Raw genomic sequence first — 23,491 nt, forward strand, 5'->3', positions numbered from 1 at the left:
AGCAAAACCAAGAAATTTCATGTCTTAGAAAAATTATATTATTCTTTTCATGAAAAGTATTTTTACGCACTTATTTTGAAACAAGTGAAAGTAATACTAGAATTTACTAATGAATTAAAAATGCAAATGAAATATGAAACGATATTTGTATAAATATTTTCAGGGTTCTCACAAAACCCTATGGCTTTCCAAAGTTTGCCAGCCGGCTGCCTTGAAGAGTAAACTATTGGTAGTCCAAAAGCCAAATAAATATTTAGAACGAAGTATTTACAAACCAAAATTCAGATATAAGAGGGTGTGATTAAGAAAAAACGTGCGATTGGGCAGAAAGTCCCAAAACTTCAGAAAAGACATGCTCTACAAACAATAATCCGTAATAATAAAAAAAATTGGAGACTAAAATAACGAAATTTATAATAGATGATTTACTGAAATCTAAAAGTGAGAAGGTCAAACCATTGATCTTCGATGATCAAACCACAAAAGGCAATAAAAAAATTCTACTAAATCGGAGTCACAAGTAATATGTACAGTGCAATTGGTGATTTGGGTTTTCACGATTTGTTAAGGGAAAAATAGTCTTTTTTCCTAATTCTTCCACTACCTAGTTGAATTTTTAATAGATCTCTTCTCATGTACTAGGGTGCAAGTGAACCGAGCTACTCATGACTCATGAGTAGTTCTTTGCTCTACTAAAAAAAAAAAAAAACTATGCAAAATTTGATCTTACCAAGCTCGAGTAGCAAATTGAGTTCGGCTTGATTTTCAAAATGCTATGCTAGAGGGCCTAATTGAGTATTATTTATTATTTATATTTTTAATTTTTAATATTATTTATTTTTTCTTTTTAGTTTTGATGTTTTCAATATTTTTGGCTTTAAATTTTTAATTTTTTATTGATGGAAACACAACTTCCTAAATTATTTTTCTCATTTGAATTTTGACTAGTTTAAGCGGCTTTAAATTTTTAATTTTTTATTGATGGAAACACTACTTCCTAAATTATTTTTCTCATCTGAATACTAGTTTAAGCGTTTTGGCTTTAATAATTGTTGATGGATAATTGAAAATTTGCAGTTCAATTTTTTTTTAAATTTAATCAAGAATGCATTGATCTCAATTTTAAATTTAAGTCAGCTTGAATTTAGATGACCTACATATTTTAGTCAAGTCGAACTTGTATAAGGTGGTACTCGAACTCAATTCAACTTAATTATACCCCCAACATTATTCTGCAGAAAACAAAGGAGGAGAAGGGCTCATTGGTGTGGTTTAGTGCTGCCACTAAAGTCAACCCCCTGGATGAATATTATCACTAACAAAGCTCTATTCATAATTTTTTTTACATAATTTCTATTTACAGTTTCAAATTTTTATGAATTCATGTGCAACTTATGGATGTTTTGTTATCATTTGGATTGCTATATTTTTGAGTTATTGCAAAAAAATATATTGTAACGATTTGATATATATGAAAAAAAAATGCGAGTGAAAAATGTAACCACAAAATGTGTAAAATTTTCTTTAGAGAACTGTAATCCAACTATGTAGTCTTTCGTAAAATTGTCCCTTCTCGATTTCTTACCACAACAAATCTGGCATTTAGCTGCAACTTTCATAGCAAAAAGTCCTAATTTCGTAAATGAAAGTCTTTAATGACCAGAATTTTGTAGCTAGTTTCGTCAGCAATTCCACGTTGCTAATAACATTGGGCCGCAAAAGTCAGAATTTCGTGGCCCAAAGGCGATCCATAGGTGAGCCTGCAGTGGACTTCCAGTCAACCCTAAATGTGAAAGATATAAATCTTGCATGTACACAATCATTCCTGTTGATAAAACTGAAATCTGCAAATTGAAATCTAAAATCAAAAATCTGAAATCTGAATTCGTTAAGTTATTAAATTGTTAAATCTGATACATTTAAATGTATATCACATTGAATAATAAGTAAATAGTTTATCACTTATTATTTGGAGCAAATTTTGCCTAAAACATTTAGTGCCACTTAATTAATTCAAATATTCTATTTTTCGTTATGAAACGACATATTAAGATCTGAACTCATTAAATTTAAATGTTCAATTGGGTTAAACAGGGCCTAACAGTGCTTTTGATACAATTGAAATAATTCAGTTATCAATCAAGGCCTAAGGGCGCATTTGGTAAAATTAAAGTTCGAAAACTGAAATCTAAAATTTGAAGTTTGAATGTATTGAATTACAGAATTGTTAAGTACTAAAATTCAGTGTCACTTAATTAATTCAGATGTTTCATTTTTTGTTATCAAACGCATCTAAACACATTAAGATTTAAATTCATTAAGTGCTGAATTGAATTGTCAAATAAGACCTGTGTCATTGATCCGGCAAAGAAATGCAATGAATGGTTAACCAAATAGCACTACCATTTAGCAGGGTTATTGTAACTCATTCCCCTGGTTTCTTATGGGCTAGTTAAAGGTATCACAACAATTTTCAACCAGGGAGAATAGTCAATTTTTGGTAATCACAAGTTCACTGGACTCCCTCAAAAGTACTTTTCAACCATCCTTAACAAGCAAATGATCTACAGCACGATAAAATTCAATTCAATAAGAACATGTACTTGCTGATAAAAAGGTTAATTGTTCTAATAAACAAATGTATCTGTATAGATCTAATCCTCAGAAATGAGATCAAAGAAACAAAAAGGCTATGATAACTGAATGGAATTTTACAGACAAAGAAGAGAAGCAATGTTTTTTTTTTTTCTTGTGAATTCATTTGCTAAATCTGTACTCCCAACTAAGCAGTGACACTAAAGCTCAACCACTAATATCAAACTTTGTCATCCAGTTTGTCATTAACGAGAGGAAGCAACTCGACTTTGTTCCTGGGAGTCCGAGGTGTACGAGGTGTTCCTGGGGTCTGTTGCGATAGCTTGTGTCTCACATACCCATAGAATGTACATCCTACTAACGTCACCGTGCATCCAACAGCATTCATAAGTGAAATTGGGTTCCTAAAGATGAGCCACGAAAATGTAATAGCAACTGCAACCTACGGGGACAAAGTTCATGTTAACAAACTTTTAGTAAAATATCTAAAAGATATAGACATGTTTTTAACCCATGCAAACAAATTATCATAGTAAAGCAGAATGGTTTCAGAAAGATTGGTTCAAAATGTGCATGTAATCTTAAATTCGTATCAATTGCTGTCATAGGCACCCTAGTGCTTGTGCATGCATAAATAGTTTCCCTTTCCATGTTTTGCACTTGAAACCATTTTAGTGTTACACCGCGAGCATATTAATTATCGTGTGTGTACAAGTTAGAAGTCAAATGGTATTTTCATTTTCATGGATTGCTCAAGTTTATATATTTGGTATTATAAGATCTCCAAATTTAAATGCTTCAAAAGGCAGTAATGCAATTTCCAGTCTTCGAGATTGGACGTATTGAATGGCTCTTGCATTCCAAAGTAAAGCTTAAAACTCATTAGCAATTAGGCAATGACCACTGCAAGTAACCAAAAGTTTCCTCTAAGCAACCATAATTATGTGATTTGTAGAAGCACTACTGCTTAGTTTAAAACCTGAACCCAACAATTGGAAACGACAACTCCCCTCTTCTCCCCACCTCCACCCTAACCCAGAAAAAAAAATTGGAAAAAGTAAAAGAAACAAAAAATATATTTATGAAAAGTTTGATAATTGAAGTACTAACTAGCAATGTAATCATTCTTTTTATCCAGGGTGACCTCACAACTGCCAAGTAAATTCCCTGCCTGTCAAGCCACATCATTCAAGTGAAGCAATGCATAGAAACCCAGTCAGATTAATTTCAGATAAAAAATGTGGGATATTTAATAGTTGTCCTCAATGAAAGGGACATCAACTTCATGAGCAAACAATGTGTGCTTATGTTAAAAGATTATCTCCCCCCCTCTTCCCCCCAAAAATGATGATGCATGCTTATGTTAAAAGAATTCTAATATTGCCATTTCTTAGTCATAAATGCTTCAGGTACAATAGCAGAAAAACTATTATAGGCATTTAAAAACTAGTAATCACGTATATTTTGCATACACTTCTCGAAAAATTACTTGCCACATTTGCAAGAATTTAGGGTGGCATAAGTCATTCCATGACAACAGATGATTCTAATGATATGCTAGTTGTCATTAATTGTTATTATTAACAAATTTATGCATGAGGATGGAGATTTTCGCTCTCACCTTAAGATTTCCAGCCACATTAAATGTGACCGCAGTTGTAGAGTGAATGACATAAAAGATGGAGAAGTTGAGGCAGAACGCTAACACTCCAGAGCCAAAGATAATAATTAGTGGTGAGACAAGCTCAGTATGTGTGCGGAACCATTCCACCACTCCAGATCCTTCAAGCACTAGAGCTGGTGCAGCCAAGATCATTGTTGCAAGAGGTGCCATGTAATATACTGTGTTTATGCTAGAGATTGCATGGAATAAACCTCAATTAATAAAAACTCAAACTTGCATCAAAAGAAATATAAACTATCAAATATCCAAAATACATCTTTAGAAAAGGGGGGGGGGGTGGGGTGCGTGTCCGGCAAGGTGTAATGAACTAAAAAATTCAAAGATTAGACAAATAGAGCAACAACTAGTAAAAGCTGTTATCATACACCCTGAATGTTGTCAGGGGAATACTCACGTGTAACTGGTTTTGACAACAGGACCATCTGTGAAAAAGACAGATGTTCAGATTTCCCAAAACAAAATCTCACCCCTCCACTAGTTCACCAACCACCCCGTGGTCCACCTTAGTAGGGGCGGCCACAGTGCAACATTATCCTTCCTTCCAAACCCAGTCAAGCTATCCCAAATCATCTCGGTTAGAGAAGGGACCAGGTTTTATAGAATTGGAAAACAGGTACCCATGCTCATTATCTAGATGACTTGACCAAAAATATAAATTGATCTTGGTTCTCAGCCTAGGCTGCCTGATTGGTACAGTGCATGGACCACTGCTCTTGAGTGAATGTTTTAAGATATTTGGAGACTAAGATCCTTAACAGTTGTTAATTGAAGCACTTGACAACTTAACTAAACTGGTTTTCAAAATAAGGGGCAAAACCCAGTCAAGCCTTGACATGCATTTTTTGTATTCTTCTATTCAAATCATCTTCAAATAAGTACCAATAAGAATCTGCGTATTGATGATAACCATGAATAATCTTTACTGTGCCACAACTATGTAAGCACAAAATTTTCACCTCTTCCCTTAAAACTCAAATAAGCAAATTTAAAGGCCCATCAATTGGAGGATAGATGACGCATAATAGTCCAATATTAGGAGAAATGGAAATCAAATAAAGGAACAAAATGAAAACCAGGAACGACAGCTTATCCATGTTCGACAAATATCAGTCTGAATGTACACGTAGTCGATTGTTTCCTTCTACATTTAGTCAACAGCAGAATCTTAGCTTCGTTTACAGCTTTTTAAGATTTGGATAATTTAAAATCCTCATTTTCAATCACACTGGTTGGATGTATTAATATTTTCTAATAAAATATCAATCAGGCAGGAGTTCAGATGACCAAATTAACACCGTAGACATCCTCATACTATTAAATGAAAGCCCCCCTTACTGACTATCAGGAAGATCCTGTATTGAAAAAGACTCACAGATACCACAGTGTTCTTATTTGAATTTTCCCTGTAGCAGCAACCCACGTGCTATATCATCATTACAAAGGTACTTTTAAAGCTTTTCTGAAACATGATCCGCTTACTGGTGGTATTAATCAACAATATCCAGAGTCAAATATAGGGCATAGGAAACATGTGGCAGCACATTTACAAACAAAAATTTAATGATTAAGATCTAAATCTATAAATTCACCATTAAGGCTGTTCAAGCATAAAACTTGGGGCCTTTCCTTTAGTAAATTGTAGCTTCATAATTGGATTCCTCATTGTGCCATGTCCATGTTGGAGTAGTAGGAATCAAACCAGAAGCATACAACAAAGAACTTTGTGGGATTTGACATGCTGTAACAGCAACTACTGGGAGTGTGGCTACCTCACATGTAATTATAAACAGTAACTCCACATAATGGTAGAATTTTATTGTCACAAATCAATTATCATCCATGAATTTCTAAGATAAGGCATCCTCATAAACAACAATAACCACAACTAACAACAGCCACAACAAAATGATGAAGCACCATCAAATGCTCAACAATTTAGTTACTTCCTAGAATATATACTTTCCTTTCTCCCTAAGCAATTATTTTACTTCTTGTTCACCCACCGCAGGAAATTGACTATCTAGTCTTCAGGGCAGTATCTATAAGCAAGCTTATGCAACCCAGAGAGAAACATCAATATATTATTTTTTATTTTTAATATCAATTATAACATTCTCTGTATTGCTCAGAGTGTTTTTTTGTTTCTTTTCTTTTATCTTTTTCTTTCTCTTTTTGGCTTTTTTTTTGTTTTTTTTTTGGGGGGGGTGGTGTTGTAATGCGATGGGACTGTAGGATACCTGTCAAATTTGTAACCATGAAGCAGAGATTCTGCGAGGATAGTTTTTGTAGAGGTAGCAAGACAGCCGAACAAGGCAGCGAAGAAGCCGAAGACATTGAAACTTAGCTCAGTGATAGAAGTAAGAAGAATTCCTCCAACAATGGGAACTAATGATGCCCATATTCTCCAGTCAAAGTATTTTCTCCAAACTAGCCACTGCAGAAAAACTAGTCCCAATGGATGGAATGTGACGCAGCATCAGTTAATTTATAAGTTTTACAGGAATAAAATACAGAAGAAATGAATAAATACTTATGCTTTTTGATATCATCTGAAGAAGAGCCACAGGGTAGGAAAGAATAGGGTATGAAAAGCACAAGGTCTTGCCTAATTGAAGACTTTTCCTATTTGATATAATGAATACTTTTTTAAAAAAGCTTGTCATGCTAATATTCTGAGCTTCCATTATATAGTAGACTGTTTTCTCACCTGTTGTTGCCGGAGTAAAGGACTTTATGGTTTGCATAAAAGAAACCGGTATGTAACGCAAACTAACGTTTCCCAGCACAATGTTTATGCAAAAGATAAAGGACATTGGAAAGATCCTTCTCCATCGATCTTCAGGGTCCACCACAATAAGAGGCTTGAGTTTTAGCACCTTGATTACCAGGTATGCACCAATAGCTGAGCAGATAAAGTGTACACATGACACCGTCAAGGGGAACTTAAACTCCAGTTTCTGTAAGAGTGGGAAAAAGAAATAAAAAAAATACATGATTATGAACTATTGCAATATCGTACAGGTACTTAAAAGATGGAAACATTCACATTCAGGCATCAAAAAGATGGAAACAAACACATTTGACTGGAAGAAATGAGAAAAAGATGGTATTTAATCTCCTCGACCTTGCCCAACATAATTTTGCTCATAAAGAGTATAAGCTCAACGATGGTTAACAGCAGCTAGTAATCACAATCACCAGAGTCAAAAGTTACATCGCCAAGAATATTCAAGAATCGATTCACAGGATTTGCTCCAAAGGATAATCTTCAATCAATGCAAAGAAAAGAACTTAAGTGGAAAAATGCAAATAGCTCATTCACATGGTCATACACATAAAGCAATTTATCAACATTAATGCTTTCCAATAACTCCAAAATGAACTTCCTCAAATTTTTTTTTCGGTGGTGTGGGGTGGGGGAGGTCCTAAAGACAAAAAATCACAACTGATTTCAAGCTGATAAATGTACACTTCTGAATGATCAACGATACCCAAAAAGGCATAAAAATTAATTGATCATATTCAACCATCATCAAACAATCTAAAATTTTAATAAAGAGTACCTTTTATTTTTCTAATCATCTACCGTAAGAGAAAAATCTTTTCTCTGTAAAATATGTAACACAAGAAATAAATATGTGGGGATATGCTCCTCGCCTCCAAATTCGAAATGGTGGAAGGCTATGTCTGCACTCTCTTCAAGATCCTCGCATCACAACCTAAAAACAGTGATCCTAACTGATAAGTTGAACTAATTACATGCACTTGAGATTAAAGGCAGCTAGTTTATGCAACAAAGTTGCTGTCTTGATCCATATGCCATGTAGGCTCTAACAACCATTCAAGATGCTCAAATTAGATCTAGTTCAGGATGCTCTGAGGTGATTATCAAATATCACGTCCGTGTGAAAGCTCGAAGTCAAATCAGTCGGTTACCACTTACCTTTCTCGGAAATCACTTCAAAAAGCATTTATATATAAGATCAGCTGATATTTTAGGCAAGGCAAAATATAAATCGAAGCCTGAATCACAGCAGTTAAAATAATTGCAACCACTAACCAAGTTCACTCACAGATCTAACATATTACATGTCCTTAGTATGATAAGCAATCATGGATCATGAAATCACTCATATCAATTAATAAAAATCAGCCTTGTCTGTTTCCATGGCTGTGGAAAAACAACAACAAAAAGCAGTCAGTAAATAGTATCTATTCTCCTCCTCCTTCAGCTACAATTCAAAAAAATTTGAAAAGCAAAGTACTTTATTTTGATTTCTCAAGAAAAGAAAAGGAAAAATTCAGAGAAAACAGAGACAACAATCAGGCAGCTGACAACACAGATATGGATTAAGCCATTAACCAACATCAATCACCAGAAACCAATTAACTACTAGCCTGAATTAACTAATAACTTTCCAATACTAAACAAATCAAAACAAATCATAAACTCTATCCAATAAATTCTTCCCCAATTGATCCTTTTTCTTTTTCTTTTTCTTTTTCTTTTCTGGGGGTGGAATCAGCAGCTAACAAATTAACCATACATGAAAACAGAAAAAGAAAACGAAACGCAGAACAAGCCCAGAAAAAATTTAAGAAGAATTCAGAAAACCCAATAAACTAAACCTCCCAAAACAGGGGAAAAAAAAGCGGGAATACAATACCTGAAAGATCCATTTATTCATGATAATAACAGTGACATTGAAGCCCCACCATTGAATTATAGCCAAAATGGATCGAATTACAGTCCAATCATATAAACTCCCAGTCCCCTCCATCTCTGCCTCTCAAATCTCCAAAACTCCCCCTACTTCCTCCTCCAATCCCTCCAATGTTTCCAATCCAATCAACTCAAATTCAAGAATGCTATTGCTATATTCAATTTCAAAGAATTCTGGGCTTGTTTCTCGACTAGCGGTGGTAACTAGGAAGGTGGGAAAGCTCCTCAGAGGTCATGATGTAATAGGTACTCGCCAGCTTAGTATGGAGAAGGACTAGAAAACTTGCGTTTCTTCTCCTTATTAGTAAAGGCTATTTAAAAAAGGGGAGAAAAAAGGCAAAAAAGAAAAAAGAAAAAAGAAAAAAAAAAGAGTTGTGAGAGAGATAAAGGGTGTGGTTTGGTTTCTTGATTTGTACTGTACAACGTAGGATTTCTTTTGTTGTTCGTAAATTTTGGTGTCTTTGTATTTTCTTTTAGGTTATGTTTAGAAGTTTGATTAATTCTTTTTACATAATTACCTGCAATTGTGAATAATGAATACATAGTATGTAGTTTTTATTTAAAATTAAATTATTTATATTATACTATTATTATAAAGAATTTTTTTTATTGCACGAGTGAATTTGAATGCCTACCAAATAAAAAAAATATTTATAATAAGAGTTAATCTTTTATATACACTGATAGTGTATACACTAGTACGATTGGATGTATAATACATATGCAAATTTGAATTTGAATTTCAAATTTAAATTATGTGTCATGCATCTAATGGTGAAAGTATATGCAGTGTTAGTGTATAGATGATTAATTCTTATAATAATAGTATAGAAAAGATTAATTCTTAAAAGTTATGATGAAATTCATTTTTATTTTTAAATTTTGATGCATTTGAAATTTTATAATGGTAAGGTGAAGTAGTTGGGTTGAACTGTTGAGCTGGTTTGGTTTAAAATTATGGGATGCCCACATAATAAGTAATAATTAATTCAATTTGAAGTTTTGCTATTCCACTATTAGATGAATAATCCATAATATTTACCCAAGAAAAATACAAGTTTTTTTGGATAATTATGAATATAAGGCATCATAATGTAGTTATTCACGAATTAAAAGATTAAGAATTGTAGAGTTTAAATTCATAACGTTTCATTTAAAAAACCAACTTTTGATGCATTGATCTTCATATCCCTTCATTTTGAATCCATACTTTTCACACAATGGTAACTTTGTACTAATAATATTGATGATTTGTGTTATTATTACCGAAAACTTGTATAAAGTGAAGATTTAGGTCATGTTAGACAGCCCAATTCAGTATTTAAATTTACTGGATTTAGACCTTGTTCAAATGCGTTTGATAATAATAATAAAAAAAAGACCATCTTAATTAATTAAATTGTTCTGAATTAACTAGGCAAAACTTATTTCAAAAAATAAGTGTTAAACTATTTACTTATCATTTTAAGCAAAATACGCTCAAATGTTAATATTCAACAATTCATTCAACAACTTAGAATTTCATATTTTAGATTTAAGTTTTATCAGCTTCCCTTTTAGTGCAAAATGACCAATACGCACTTGTATTTAGCTCTCCGGTTTCACGTTGATTCCATATGTTACAAAGAGCACTATGCAATCTTGATGCAATGTACCATTTTCGTGATTTCTTTTGTTTACCAAACGTCAAGATTAGTTCACAATCTTCACGCCTTTGTTTCCGTTTGGTATTATGATATCTAGTCACGTTAAACACACTAGCAATTAGTGTTTTCTTTTCCTTTTCCACCCTGAAAAAAGGCATAAAAAAAGGAAAGAAAAAAAAAAGAAAGATAGAACGAAACCTTTTATTTTAATTTGTTTTCTGTTATACGATAAGAAACCTTGACAACTATACCCTTATTTAAGAAATAGAAAGTTAGGTGCACTAACTAACGAGTACTTGTAGGCAAAGTTCGAAAGACTCAATATATACTACAAAAATTAATTCAATTAATTATTGAGTTATATTTGTGTCCCTTAACTAGATCTAATATTAGTTACCACTTAATTTTAGTCATTGCAGCAATTTTATAGTAATATCATTTTCAAAGTTTTGTGAGAGAAGGTCGTAGGGAATAAATAAGAATTTAAACCACTTGGCTATAATAAAATTACCAATTTATTACCATTTTGTAGGAGTTATGAGAATTCCGTAGATAGACAAAATATGTAGGTTAGGGAAGCAAAACCTAATTTCCTAAACCTACAACAGTTTGACCAAAAAAAAAAAAAAAGGTATTTGGGTGTAGGTATAAAGGTCTATTTGATTATTATAAAGAAGCTTGTTTCTTTTGGTAGGGATCCAAAATATCCATGTTTTGCACTATATTTCAAATGTATGCCTTTTAATCAACTTCAAACATATTTTTCGGCCACCTTTTGATTTCAAAAAATGCATTTGTCATTTGTCGACATAGGTGTTAAAGTACAATTTTTCAAAATTCCACCCTAAAATACAATCATCCAAACCGAGCCTTTACGTTAAAAAGGAAAAAAAAAAGTGACTAAAAATCAAGAATAACAAAAATGATTGTGCACTTTCCATGATTTTCTTAGGCAATCCCGTCTCTTAATCTTCTTTTGAGGGAAAACACCATTTCCTAATTATGTGATCACAAATTGTGAAACATATTATCATTTGTAAAGAAAAAACTGCAGTTCTTTTTACATCTCCTAGTTTAAGAGAACAAAGAAGAACTTCATTCTTTTTTTATTTGAGATTGCTACAAGAGAAAAGTCCTATTTAGTGAAATGATTATAGTTTGAAAATAATAAAGATAAGTATAATTACAATAGAAATTTCTTCCGCTAGAGGACATAAATTTAATCTTGTCAGACCTAGAGTGAGAAAATCAAAAGAATAGGAATTTTTCTATAAAATTAAAGAGAAAAGAAAAAGAGAACTATCATTTTTTTTTCATAAACATATAGATTTTCTTTTTCATAAATGTAAACTTTTGTTATTTACTTTACCCGTCTAATATTTAACTTAGTAACTAGAGAATGAAGACCCTAGTTGGCTCTCATTACCTTTTCTCCAAGGTTTTTTTTTTTTTTTGGTTCAACTTTCCTCCACCATTTTTCCTAATTTTCCTAGGCAATTAAACAAAAATTACTTGTAAAAATACTAATTACTAGGTCACAACTTGCTTTTTTTTTTTATATATAATTAACAATTCTTGAACTTTGAATTTTACTCTATCGTATGCACCTCGGTGGGGGTACAATTAATGTTAGTCATTAAGTTGCCAAAGTATTCCCGTAATGGGAAGAAATTTCAGTTAGGAGCCATCCTCCTTGTCAAAAGTGTCTTCACGCGTAATCTGTCCTTGGACTTGGAGCATCCAATAGGCACTATTATAGTTGGTTAATTACCATCGAATATATATATTACCCTTAAAAAACTCGTACACTAGGCTAATCCAATTTGTGTAGTGCAAATGGCCCTAAGAATCTACTCTAGGTAAAAACAGGATTTTGAACCTCATGATATTAAAAATCAACATTATTCCTTGTTTTATTATCACTTCACAATTTTTTGGGATTTAAAGATATATTCATAATTTTTCAAATTTATTGTATTTGTTAAATTGCAGATCTGGTATTTCTATTTTCTGCTGCATGTTTAACCTATCATTAGAGTAGTGATATATATAAATCAAATCGTGCTAGACGATTTCCAGGAATCCGTTAATAAAATTTACTTTTTATATAAAAAAAACAAATCTTTGGGATTCATGCACATGTAATTTGCTTAAATTTGCAATGAGATAGCAAAAGTCAGCACAACTATATAGAACTCCAAATTCTATGATGAAATAGGGGAGATGGGCGTGAACCATGAAGCAACGCACATGGAAGAGAAAATAAATAGTGCCATTGTAGAAAACCGAGTAAATGCACATGGAGAAGAATATGTATCTTAGAATAGAAGGAAAAACACTTTGCTTGCAAAAGTGACGTTTGAATTCAATTAGGTTGCTTCTAGTTGATACTGTTCACCGGGGAAAAGTTGTTTTAGGTAATTTTACTAAGACCATTTGAGCTTTTTTAACAATAATTAACGTTTAAATAATGGCATTAGACATTTTCTATTAGTGGTTGATTAAAGATTCAGTCAGTACGTTACAATATAACTTCAATAGATCTTGAATTTTTTATCAATGATCTTATTTAGTCCTCAACTTTTAAAAATGTCTTATTAAGTCCCCTCAACTTATAAGTTTAGCACTGACTGCTCCTCCAAGCCTTGGGCTTTGATTTGATGATAATTTTCCTCCTCATGATTTAAAATAAGGCATATTTATCCCTTTTTTCGTAGTTTTGGCTGAAATTTAAGAGTTGATTAATTTGACCAACAGAAGATGACAGTATTATCCTTCTAACAATTTATCTAAACCAATAAAAGAAATGAAATATTATTCATTGACAAATAACAAGTTTAGTATTACCTTATGCATATAAATTCAAGATTAATATTACCTTATGCTTACAAATTATGATAATATTTTTTATTGTTATAGTGTGTCATCATCATTAGTATTTGATCAGAAGTCTAATAAACCTAAATGACACATATAATGATTTTTAATGAAAATAAATAAAAAATAGTTTTTTCTTTTAACAATGTTGTATTGTTTATAGTCAACACTACAAAGAAGATAATAATTTGACAATAAAATTATGAAGTGTCCCTGCATTTTGTTTTGTTCTCGCTTTCTTCTTTATTTAGTTTTTTAGTTACATAGATACTATATAATTTAATCTTTTTTCAGAAAGTTCGTCATTAAAATTTAAATAATTTTATTAATCCCTGAAAGAAGGATATTATTCATAAAAATATATTAGAATGCAATTTGCTTGAGTAAAACTTGTTAAAAGAGTTGTTTTGTCATTTTTTGTTTGTTAAAGTAGTCAACATTTTAATATTTCTCCAAAATAAAGTAGAAAATATTTGACTATCTTGTGAAATTGGGAAGGTCAATCTAGGTATTTAACATCAAACCAAATCTTACTATGGAATAATGAAATTTACCTTAATTGGATTTGGCCCCAGGGACCAATTATAAAACCAACTCCAAAAGTTTAAAAATCTAATAGACACTGTTAAAATAGTCAAATTATTCAATCATTAAATATTTAACCAAAACTATTTAATAGAGCTTATATACCGTATCTTAATATTAGAAAAGGATCATAGACATTAAATTAAACCTCAAGAAGCAAAATGAAGACCACAACACTTAGACTTAGCTGGGAGGGACCATTTAGAACCAAAATTAATAACTTGAGTGGCCTACTAGAAAATTTTAAACGTTGAGGGAAAAAGTAGAATCATTGCCAAAAATTGAAAATAAGGCAATTTCCAGCCATTGTAGATTTCGAAATTCAGCTAACAAATGTAACAAATCTGTAAACTTTAAACTTTTAATTTCTTACTCACTGAGAAAACCTCTAGTTGGAAATGAATTTAATGGGCCTAAGTATCACTTTTAGATGAAGGAGCTTATCATAAATTTTCAAATCTCAAGGCGCCTCGTGAAGATTATACCCGTAATTTTTTCTTTTTATTTTATTTATGTATTTATTTATTTATTTTTAGGTCTAGTTTAGATGTTTTATATACTCGAGATACTAAAGATTAATATGAAATTTAAGTCAAGTAAATATTTTCTTGAAATACTGGTCCATTGGACTTTTCCACGGGATGGTTTTATCCTTTAATTATCTATCTACTTGTTAATGCTGAATTTTCCCAATCCCATCGATTAAAACTCATAGTTTGAGTTCAAGAACAAGTGCACCACGCGAGGCATCAGCTTGCCATCATGTTGATATTCACACTATGTCTAGGTTGAAGGGCTCCATACATATAGAATCATAGATCATCAATTAGGAAGAGGAAAAGTTCCAATAAAGAAAAATAAATGGGTGACACAATTAGTGGCTAAGGACCAAATTTGGCAGATAATGGGCTAGGAATGGAACTCGACCTGATAGGATTGCAAATCATCTGCTGTACTCGTAACACTTTTTTGACTATCATCACTTGGGAATATGAAAGTGTTTTCTAAACTAACATCAGAAAGTGACTCAGAAAGGGCAAGCACAGAGAGAATGAATTATTTACCTAAGAGTTTGTAAGCACAAAATCTGCAAATTGATGGTGCAATTCTTCATCATTTCTGTGGAAAACCCCAAAATTTTTGGAATTTTTTTGGAAACTATTTGAGAAACTAAAAATATGATATTCTATTACTGAACAACAAATTAATAATCTATTTATGCCTTTGAAGAATTTATTCCCAACAACTTATTTCTACTCAACCACTACCAGATAATGGGATAGTTAACTAAATCGTACTCCTGCAGGTTAGTTAATTGACTCCATATAATCTATTTTCTCCTCAACAAGTAACGTAACTTCCCTCTTCATCTTCATTTGATAAACTTACGTATCCTAGAAAGCCCTTACCAAATTAAGAATACTGAAGTGTGGGAGAAGAAAGAAATATGGACAATCTTAAAGGGGATTTAGCATCAAATTTTGATCAACTAGGTTTTTTTTTTATAAATTAAAATTATTTTATTTACATGTATCATTCACTTTGTTATTATATTTAATCTACTTCAATGTTTACATTTATAGAAAAATGGATATGTTATGCCATAATTAGTGTTGATTCTCATTTAAATGTTCTTGGTAGAATAAAGAAAACTTAATTTTGGTTTTGCAAATTTTGGGGTAGAATTTAGAAATAATGGTAATTGTTTTGGGCCTTAGTTGAATGAAGGGAAACTGGTGGGGTTGAATCAGAAAACAAGAAAAATTTAGAGATAGGTTGGATTATTATGGAGTGGGCTAAGTAGTTGTTGGGCTTACACCTTAAATTTTGCGGTTTAGGGTGAATATTGACTGAAGTAGGTTCGGCCAAAAGCAATTGGACTATGATTTTGTTATTACCACCCCCCCTAGATAAAACCAACTAATATATTTAAAGAATGGGCCATATAATATATTTAAAGAATAACTTTATGGCCCAACTAAACTTATCCAATTAAATAAAATGGACTTTTGTTTTATAGAGCTTAAGAACAATAGTGAAATATTTTCAATACGAGTCTATTTTAAGCGAGTCTTGAAACCCAAATTTTAATTTAATAACTAAAGTTTTAATAAATAAACCCAATATTAATATCAAGGGTTTAACATTTTTTTTCTAAGTCCAAATCAAGTAAAAAGAAATATATTTTTATGGTTCGACTCAACTCTAAGTCCAAACCCAAATTTAAATTGACTTTAACTAAGATGAGCCTTTTCTACAATGAACAAATAAATAAACAAATAAGCAATTAAGTTAATGTATAAATAAATGAATAAATAGATAAATAATGCTTATTATATGGATAACCAAATTATGGCTTTTTCTAAAAAAAAAAAAAGAAAACTTTCTAAATTAGGAAATTTTTTTTAAAAAAGGAAACCTTCCATTTTAGGAAACTCATCAGATACTCTCTACAAAAATGTTTAGCCATGTTTTCTAAGGTTATCCAAGATAGAATGAGCACTTTAAGGATAGGATATATGAACTAATTAAGGTATCTATGTAATAGGTTAGAGATTTGAAACAAGTTAAAGAATACATTAAGAATCCCTTCAATTGAGCAGTTTGACGTAGGTGGTTCTTACCATTATGTGTTTTTCTAAAATATTAAATATGTGTTTTCTCATTGAAAATTGTACTTTGTTATATGTAAATGGATCATGTAGGATTATTTAAAGTTCTTTGTTATACTATGAAATATGAAATGAGTGGCATACTTTCATGAAATGAAATAAATATACTATAGATTTGGTTTCCATTGACCTGCAAACAAAAATGTCTTGGTAAGCCGCCTTTTGGTTAATTTCATCTGCACCCTTCAACTATATTCGAATTTTCACTTTAATCTCTAAATTTTAAAATGAAAACACTTTAGTACCTAAAATATAAAGGTTATCACTTTTAAGTAAAATTGTTGATGGAAGTGAAACAAATTTTATATCTAAGCGGAGCAAATTTTAGACTTTAAGAACTAAGGCTTCATTTGGGAGTTGAGAATTTGGACAGAAAAGAAAGGGAAAGAAGAGTAAGTTTGATTTTCTTTTGTTTGTGAGTTTTTATTAAGAAAGAAAAGAAAGAAAATTGGAGGATGAATGGTAGGCAAAATTTTTCCTCTCAAATTGGAGAGAAATGGAGAGAAAGTTAGAGGAAACTTGTGAAATTTTTTTAAAATACCTATTTTATTCTTAAAAAGGTCTTAAACAAATATTTAACGACTTTCATATATAAAATCATTCCACTAATTCTCAAAACTCCCAATTAACATAACAATACCTTCTCTTCTCTTCTCTTCTCTCGTAACTTAAGTTTTCCCTTCTTCTCTTTTCTATCCTAAACTCCCAAATTGAGCCTAAAGTGAATTAAATTTTATATATTAGGATTATTATCACTTTACCCCCTTAAACTATATCACTACTATCAGTTTATCTTCTAACGTTATCTTTTAGTCACTTTACCCCCATAAGTAATTCAATTCAGCATGTTAAGAAATTTTGGACAAAAATATCCTTTTATTTTATAGCATTACTGCATTGTTATCATCACTTTATTCATTTAGGTTATAGTGATACAATCACTTTAGTTTCTAACATTATTTTCTAGGCATTTTACCTCATCGTTAATTTAACTAGTATGGTCAAAATTTTTTAAATATATTTATCCTTTTTTTATATATAATTAAAAATAAAAAAGTTGGAATGGTTATTCTTCCTTTTTTTCACTTTAAGAGATCGACAAACATAAAAATAAAAGGGTTTTCTCAAATTTCTTTTTTTCACATTTATTAATACTAGGAAAAGAAAAAGAGATAGGAAAGAAGGAGACAAAAAATTAGATTTTGCCAAAAAAAGAAAATAAAGAAAAGTCTAACAATATTGTATTATTTTAAGGTTGTCGAGATTATGATTGGAATTTGGTGGTTAAAGAAAAAAGTGAATAATTTTAAAATAAGAAAAGTATTTAATTCTTTTTATTTGTAATTTTTAGAAAAGAATTAAGCTCTCTCTCTCCCCATCCCCCTCCTCCTCTCCATCTTTCAATTTTTTTTCAATATTAATAAGATTGTCAAGAAGAAAGAAATTAATACTTTGACTTTTTTTCTTGATACTAAAAAGGAGAAGAGTCACTCTAAATTTTTTATTATTTTTATTATGCAAAGAGGAGGGTATTTTCTTCTAAAATTTTTTAACTTACTAAGTTAGTTTAATGGTAGGATAAATTGTCTAAAAAATAACTCTAGGGGATAAATTGATAATGAGACTATATTTTATGGTGGTAAAGTGATAATAATTTTAAGGATTAAATATGTCTTTTCACTTTAATTAACAAACTCCGTTAAGTTTGACCGTTAGTTTTGAGGGTAAAGTGACTAAAAGATAACGTTAAGGGGGGAAATTAATAGTAGCACTAAATGTTAAGGCGGTAAAGTGATAATAACCCTATATATTATGCACTAAAGTGGTACAAATTTTATATTTTAGGAATTAAAGTGTTTCATTTTAAAGTTTAGAAATCAAAATAAAAATTCGAGTACAGTTGAGAGGTGTAAAGTGAAATTAACCCAACACCTCTTACTCGTCATTACCAATTTTAGATCATGCATTTAGAAATGCTTGGCAAAATGAGAAAGCAGCCAAGGAGGTCAGCAAATACGTGGTATCAAACAAAAACTTTCTGCAATGGCTTTAGCTCATCATGATCACCAAGTGCACCCCCTTCGTTCAGTTCTAACGCATAAAGTGAAGCAAAATATAAATAATGAGACGCTTAAATTGAAGCAAAAAAATACAGTATTAGAGCAAGAATGCAGGGTTTTTTTTTTGGCAAAAGAATTTACAAAAAGAGACAGCATTACTAACACTTGCCAAGCACATCTGCTCCATCAAAGGGTGAAAGGTTGATGAATTAATATTATGTATCCAGTGGTTAAGCCTTTATGGTGAACATTTAGAGAAGTGAATGACAGTGGACGGTAAAAATACAGCACTTAAACTGGGTACCTTAATAAACTTGCTGTCCTATCTAAACAAACATCCTGCCACAGGGTACCACTCCACAATGTTAGGAAATACCAGCAGGAAGTGTTTCAGATGGACAAATTCAGAGAAGAGAAATCTTACACAAAGATGAAATGTAGCTACATAATTCAGGCAAGAGTTAATGACACTAACAATACGGTGTTTGTCTTGCTCAAATTTCTTAATTTGCATGCCATTTCAAATTGACAGCCACCAACACAGCAAATTCTCAATTACTTGAAGCAGTGTGATGAAGGATCGAAAAATGGAAAATCAAAAGAATAGTATATACACGATCTGTTGACAATACAAACAGGTATCTCTGAATTGCACAACATATTGTTAAGGTGCGGTTGGTACAGAACTAAATCCAGAATGCACACTATATTTTCCTAAAGAAAAAGGAAAAACAAAAAATAGGGAATTTGTGGCATCAAAATACCAAAATCAGCTACATGGTAATACAAAATCTGTGAACCTAACTAAGTATACCAAGCCTATCGTGATTTTCCAAACCCAATAGCAGTCTTCCTTCTTCTTCGAGCATCTATTCTTTCAGGGCTTTGCAATCCAGTTCTCCCCTCATATTTCTTTTCCAAGGCCTGTGCAAGTAGAAATTATAATATACAATCTATTTCTGCCATCCCAGGCTAGTTGAAGCTAAAAGGTTAAACAAAAAAAGATATCCACATTCAACAAATATTCTGTAAATATTGGAATATGTAATAACTCTATTGACTATTCACCTGTAAATCCGCACTGATACTTTCAAGAACTTCGTCTGTCATTCTATCAAAGAAAAGTATTCCCTGCAAAGCAGAATGTAATTTAGGATATAAACTAGAAAGAAGCAGAAAATGAAGCTTAGTGTCCTTGCCTCCATGGTCAAGGTAACCACCATCTTTGAGTCAAACAATACTCCTAAACTAGATTAACCACTCAGTATATTTTGTTTGCAATTGAAAACAGGCATGCAATGTGAAGACCAGAATGGTATTGCTGATTGGCCCGTCAACATGGGCAGTCAGTTGTAGTTTTTAAGCCATAAACAATGAGAATTTGGTACATTTCCGGGTCACAATTTTGTGGTCGAAGTTGTCCAAACAACAGTAATGAGTAAGTTAACCAAATTACAGGTTCAAAGCTCATGACGGCAATAAACTAATGAACTACTGGGATGCGAAAAGCTCAGCTTTTTCACAATTATGATGGATATCCATCTCATCTCATCCCAACTTCACAGACCATCAATGGTGAACATTTGGACATAATATTTCAGGCTCTTTCTGAACCAATTACAGGGACATATGCATAAACAAGACTACCTGAAGATGATCATATTCATGCTGAAACACCCTTGCAGGAAGTCCCGTCAAGTTAAATGCAAATTTTTTGCCACTAATGTCCTGTGCATCGATTGTCACAGAGTCCGGTCTCTACACAAACAAAAAACAATAAGAGCAATTAAAATCTCGTAGGAAAACACAATTGCATTATTACCTTCAACAAACTTAAATGAACACATACCTCAACATCAGCATAAATCGCCGGAAAGGACAAACAGCCCTCATTATAAGGACCAATTTTCCTCGAATATCTACTAACTTTCGGATTCACAAGAACAATCTCCTCTCCTTCCCCACGTTCACCAACCGGATTAAACACCATAAGGTGAACATTAATTCCCACCTGGGGTGCTGAAAGCCCAATCCCATCAGTCCTATTAACGAAAAAGGAAAACCAATAACTATTTTTACCGGTTCCTAAAATCTCAACAATTCAGCAAAGAACTCAAGAAACCCACTAAAACAGCAACAAATTCAGAGAATTTTCTGCTAAAAAAGCCAAATTCTTTACCTATACATTATGTCGAACATCTCATCTACTAACTTCTTCAAGTTATGGTCAAACGTACTGATCCTTTTATTTTTTGCTCTCAATATCGGGTCTGGATATTCCACAATTTTAAGGGGTGCCTCAAACTGCAAATCAGCCACTGCTAACAACAGAAATAAGCATACAATTTCGTGGGTATAAGCTAGAAATGCATAAAATTTAAGGGGAAAACTAGAAACATAGAAAACATGGCTCGAGTTGGGGATGCTTACCAGAGGCAAATTCGTCCTCTTTTACTTTGGAAGAAGAAGAGAAGCTTCTTCTGGCCTGAGCACGAACACCTGCTGCCATTCCGGGAGGTTTATGAGGGGATGTCGAAGAATAGTTGAAGGGATTTGTCGGAGTGAAGCGGTGGAGACGGCGGAAAATGGAGGGAGCAATGGTGGCGGTGCCGGGAAGCTTCGACAGTAGAGCTTTAGAAAATGGGGAAGAGTAGAGCCAGGTCGCTCCAGCCATTGCAAAAACTAGCACGCCGTCCCAGAGTTGATACTTAAATCATGGGACGAGATTTTATGCGTCCGCATTGGGCAGCGATTTTATGTGGCTCCATCTTGGTTGTTGAATGTTGATATTAAAATTTAATTTTTTCTTATTCATTTTTCTTTTTGAAAATAATTTGCTTTAAAAATAAAGTTTAGGATGTATGAGTATGTTTGGAAAGATGTTGATATGAAAATTTAATTTTTTTCTTATTCCTTTTTCTTTTGAAAATAATTTGCTTAAAAAATGAAGTTTAGAATGTATGAGTGTGTTTGGATAGAGGATTATTTGATTTTTTTTTCTTTAATTATGCTCTTTGTTCGAGGTAGAGTTTTTTTTTTCACAGACTCCAAAATTCAAAGAATTTCAGAAAAAAAATCTCTCCAAATTTAATGCCTCAAGCAAATTTTGTATCTCACATTACGCATATAATTAACTTTAAAGCTTTATATTGCATGCCAAAATTTTTAATAATTTATAAAATGATAGAAATACTATTGTAGTTTAACTCATTGTTATTAAACCCGATTCGGCCCGATGGTTCAACCGTTCAACCCGATGAACTAGCCATGAAACCGGATTGAATTTGTAATTGGATCGTTTATGCAAGAAATCCGTTGACTTTTCAACGGACTGGCGGTTCAACCGGTTCAACTCGGTTGAACCGGACGGTTTTGTAAGGAACCCAATTTTGGTTAAAAAATTGTAGAAGATATTCCAATGTCGATTCGAACCTCGAAGTCTAAGTACATTCACCACCACTAGTGCATTCACCACTAGTCCAACTGCGCATTTGGCACTTATTTACTCCTTCTATATTATATATTAGACTTTTATTCTTATTTTATTTCTTCAAAACAAAATTATTTTGGAATCTTTTAATAAAATTTTATTATTCCCTAAATTCTATAAATTATAAAATGGATTCAAAAAATAACATATTACACAATTCATTTTAAATACAAATATTATTCTTAATAACCTTTTGTACTTAAAATTTGTAAATAAATTAGATAATTACACTTAGATAAAATTTTATACTTGAAGTTTGGTGGATTACTAATTAAATTTAGGTTTTGCTAATTCTGATAAGAATTAATAATTCTATAATAAATTGGACTAACTGAATATTTACTATAACATAGTTTATTATAGTTTCAACCATATAAAAATTATGAGACATAATATTTAAGTATAACTAGTGACCCACCGGTTGGATCACTCACCTATTGGTTGAACCAGTAACCCGTTGACCCACCTCTTTCACCAGGTTCCTCCCTGGACCGGGTTTAATAACTATGGTTTAACTGCAATTTAATTTTAATCATACATGCAAATTTGTTTGTAATCATTGGAGTTATATGTGCAGTTTGCTCGTTTCATACAACGTATTCTTAAATTTTAGTGAAGTTAAAACTTGAGACGTATTCTTAAATTGGTCTGTAGAGAAAGGAACCAAGAAAAAGGTGGAAAATGGAAGAAGTATTAGAATATGGGAAGACAAGCGGATCCCAGGAAATCAGGAAGGAAAGCCTACTACTTGTAGGCCTCTGAACTACAGCCTACTGAAAGTGGAAGAATTGATTGTGAATCATAGGTGGAATAGACCCCTGATATTCAAAACCTTCAACAAGGATGCAGCAAACATCTTGAAGATACCTTTAAGCCTTGCTTTTTTTTTTTTCCCCCTGAAACGATATAAGATTTTATTAATGACAGAAAGTAAAATACACTTTGTGACCAGGGACTTGTATTGAGCTATACAAAAGTGTACTAAAACAATGAGAATCTAAGAATTCCTTATCAAGAACTATGTTTTGAGCTAGTTTGCTCAACCTTTTACTTAGTCTATTCTATTCAAAATATGGTCAAATGAGCATTTCCTAAACATTGAGTTAAAGTCTTTGATGTCGTCCAGATATGCAGAAATTCTAATGTCACTTGAGGATGG

At 32.0% G+C, this 23,491-nt stretch overlaps 2 protein-coding genes across 3 annotated transcripts; both read right to left on the reverse strand.

Annotated features, from left to right (window-relative positions):
• Nucleotides 1-2,516: 2,516 nt before the first annotated feature.
• LOC113749076 (UDP-galactose transporter 1) lies at nt 2,517-9,276 on the reverse strand. The gene is made up of 5 exons (XM_027292725.1): nt 8,947-9,276; nt 6,987-7,236; nt 6,517-6,724; nt 4,217-4,448; nt 2,517-3,037 (listed from the first exon to the last, which is right to left on the reverse strand). Exons 1-5 carry the CDS (start codon nt 9,058-9,060, stop codon nt 2,816-2,818), a joined length of 1,026 nt encoding a protein of 341 aa, XP_027148526.1. The 5' UTR covers nt 9,061-9,276; the 3' UTR covers nt 2,517-2,815.
• Nucleotides 9,277-19,428: 10,152 nt separating this feature from the next.
• On the reverse strand, nt 19,429-21,541 carry LOC113749522 (peptide deformylase 1B, chloroplastic). Of its 2 annotated transcripts, none has more exons than XM_027293287.1 (6): nt 21,273-21,541; nt 21,022-21,160; nt 20,692-20,884; nt 20,490-20,600; nt 19,911-19,973; nt 19,429-19,766 (listed from the first exon to the last, which is right to left on the reverse strand). In XM_027293287.1, exons 1-6 carry the CDS (start codon nt 21,514-21,516, stop codon nt 19,662-19,664), a joined length of 855 nt encoding a protein of 284 aa, XP_027149088.1. In that variant the 5' UTR covers nt 21,517-21,541; the 3' UTR covers nt 19,429-19,661. The 2 variants fall into 2 exon arrangements, with proteins under 2 accessions (XP_027149088.1, XP_027149087.1); XM_027293286.1 differs by having other exon boundaries at nt 21,022-21,163.
• Nucleotides 21,542-23,491: the final 1,950 nt, after the last annotated feature.

The sequence above is a fragment of the Coffea eugenioides genome, chromosome 10 (genome assembly GCF_003713205.1).
Source record: "Coffea eugenioides isolate CCC68of chromosome 10, Ceug_1.0, whole genome shotgun sequence".
NCBI lineage: Eukaryota > Viridiplantae > Streptophyta > Magnoliopsida > Gentianales > Rubiaceae > Coffea > Coffea eugenioides.

Bases quoted from the DNA above. Each gene is read 5' to 3' on its own strand.
- LOC113749076 (XM_027292725.1), bottom strand. From the start codon at position 9,060: ATGGAGGGGACTGGGAGTTTATATGATTGGACTGTAATTCGATCCATT. The intron at 6,725-6,986 runs GTGAGAAAACAG...CATTGGGACTAG, and splicing joins CTTTACTCCGGCAACAACAG to TTTTTCTGCAGTGGCTAGTT. The intron at 3,038-4,216 runs GTGAGAGCGAAA...TTGTCCCCGTAG, and splicing joins ATGTGGCTGGAAATCTTAAG to GTTGCAGTTGCTATTACATT.
- LOC113749522 (XM_027293286.1), bottom strand. From the start codon at position 21,516: ATGGCTGGAGCGACCTGGCTCTACTCTTCCCCATTTTCTAAAGCTCTA. The intron at 21,164-21,272 runs GTAAGCATCCCC...TTCTGTTGTTAG, and splicing joins AGAGGACGAATTTGCCTCTG to CAGTGGCTGATTTGCAGTTT. The intron at 20,885-21,021 runs GTAAAGAATTTG...TTTCGTTAATAG, and splicing joins ATGTTCGACATAATGTATAG to GACTGATGGGATTGGGCTTT.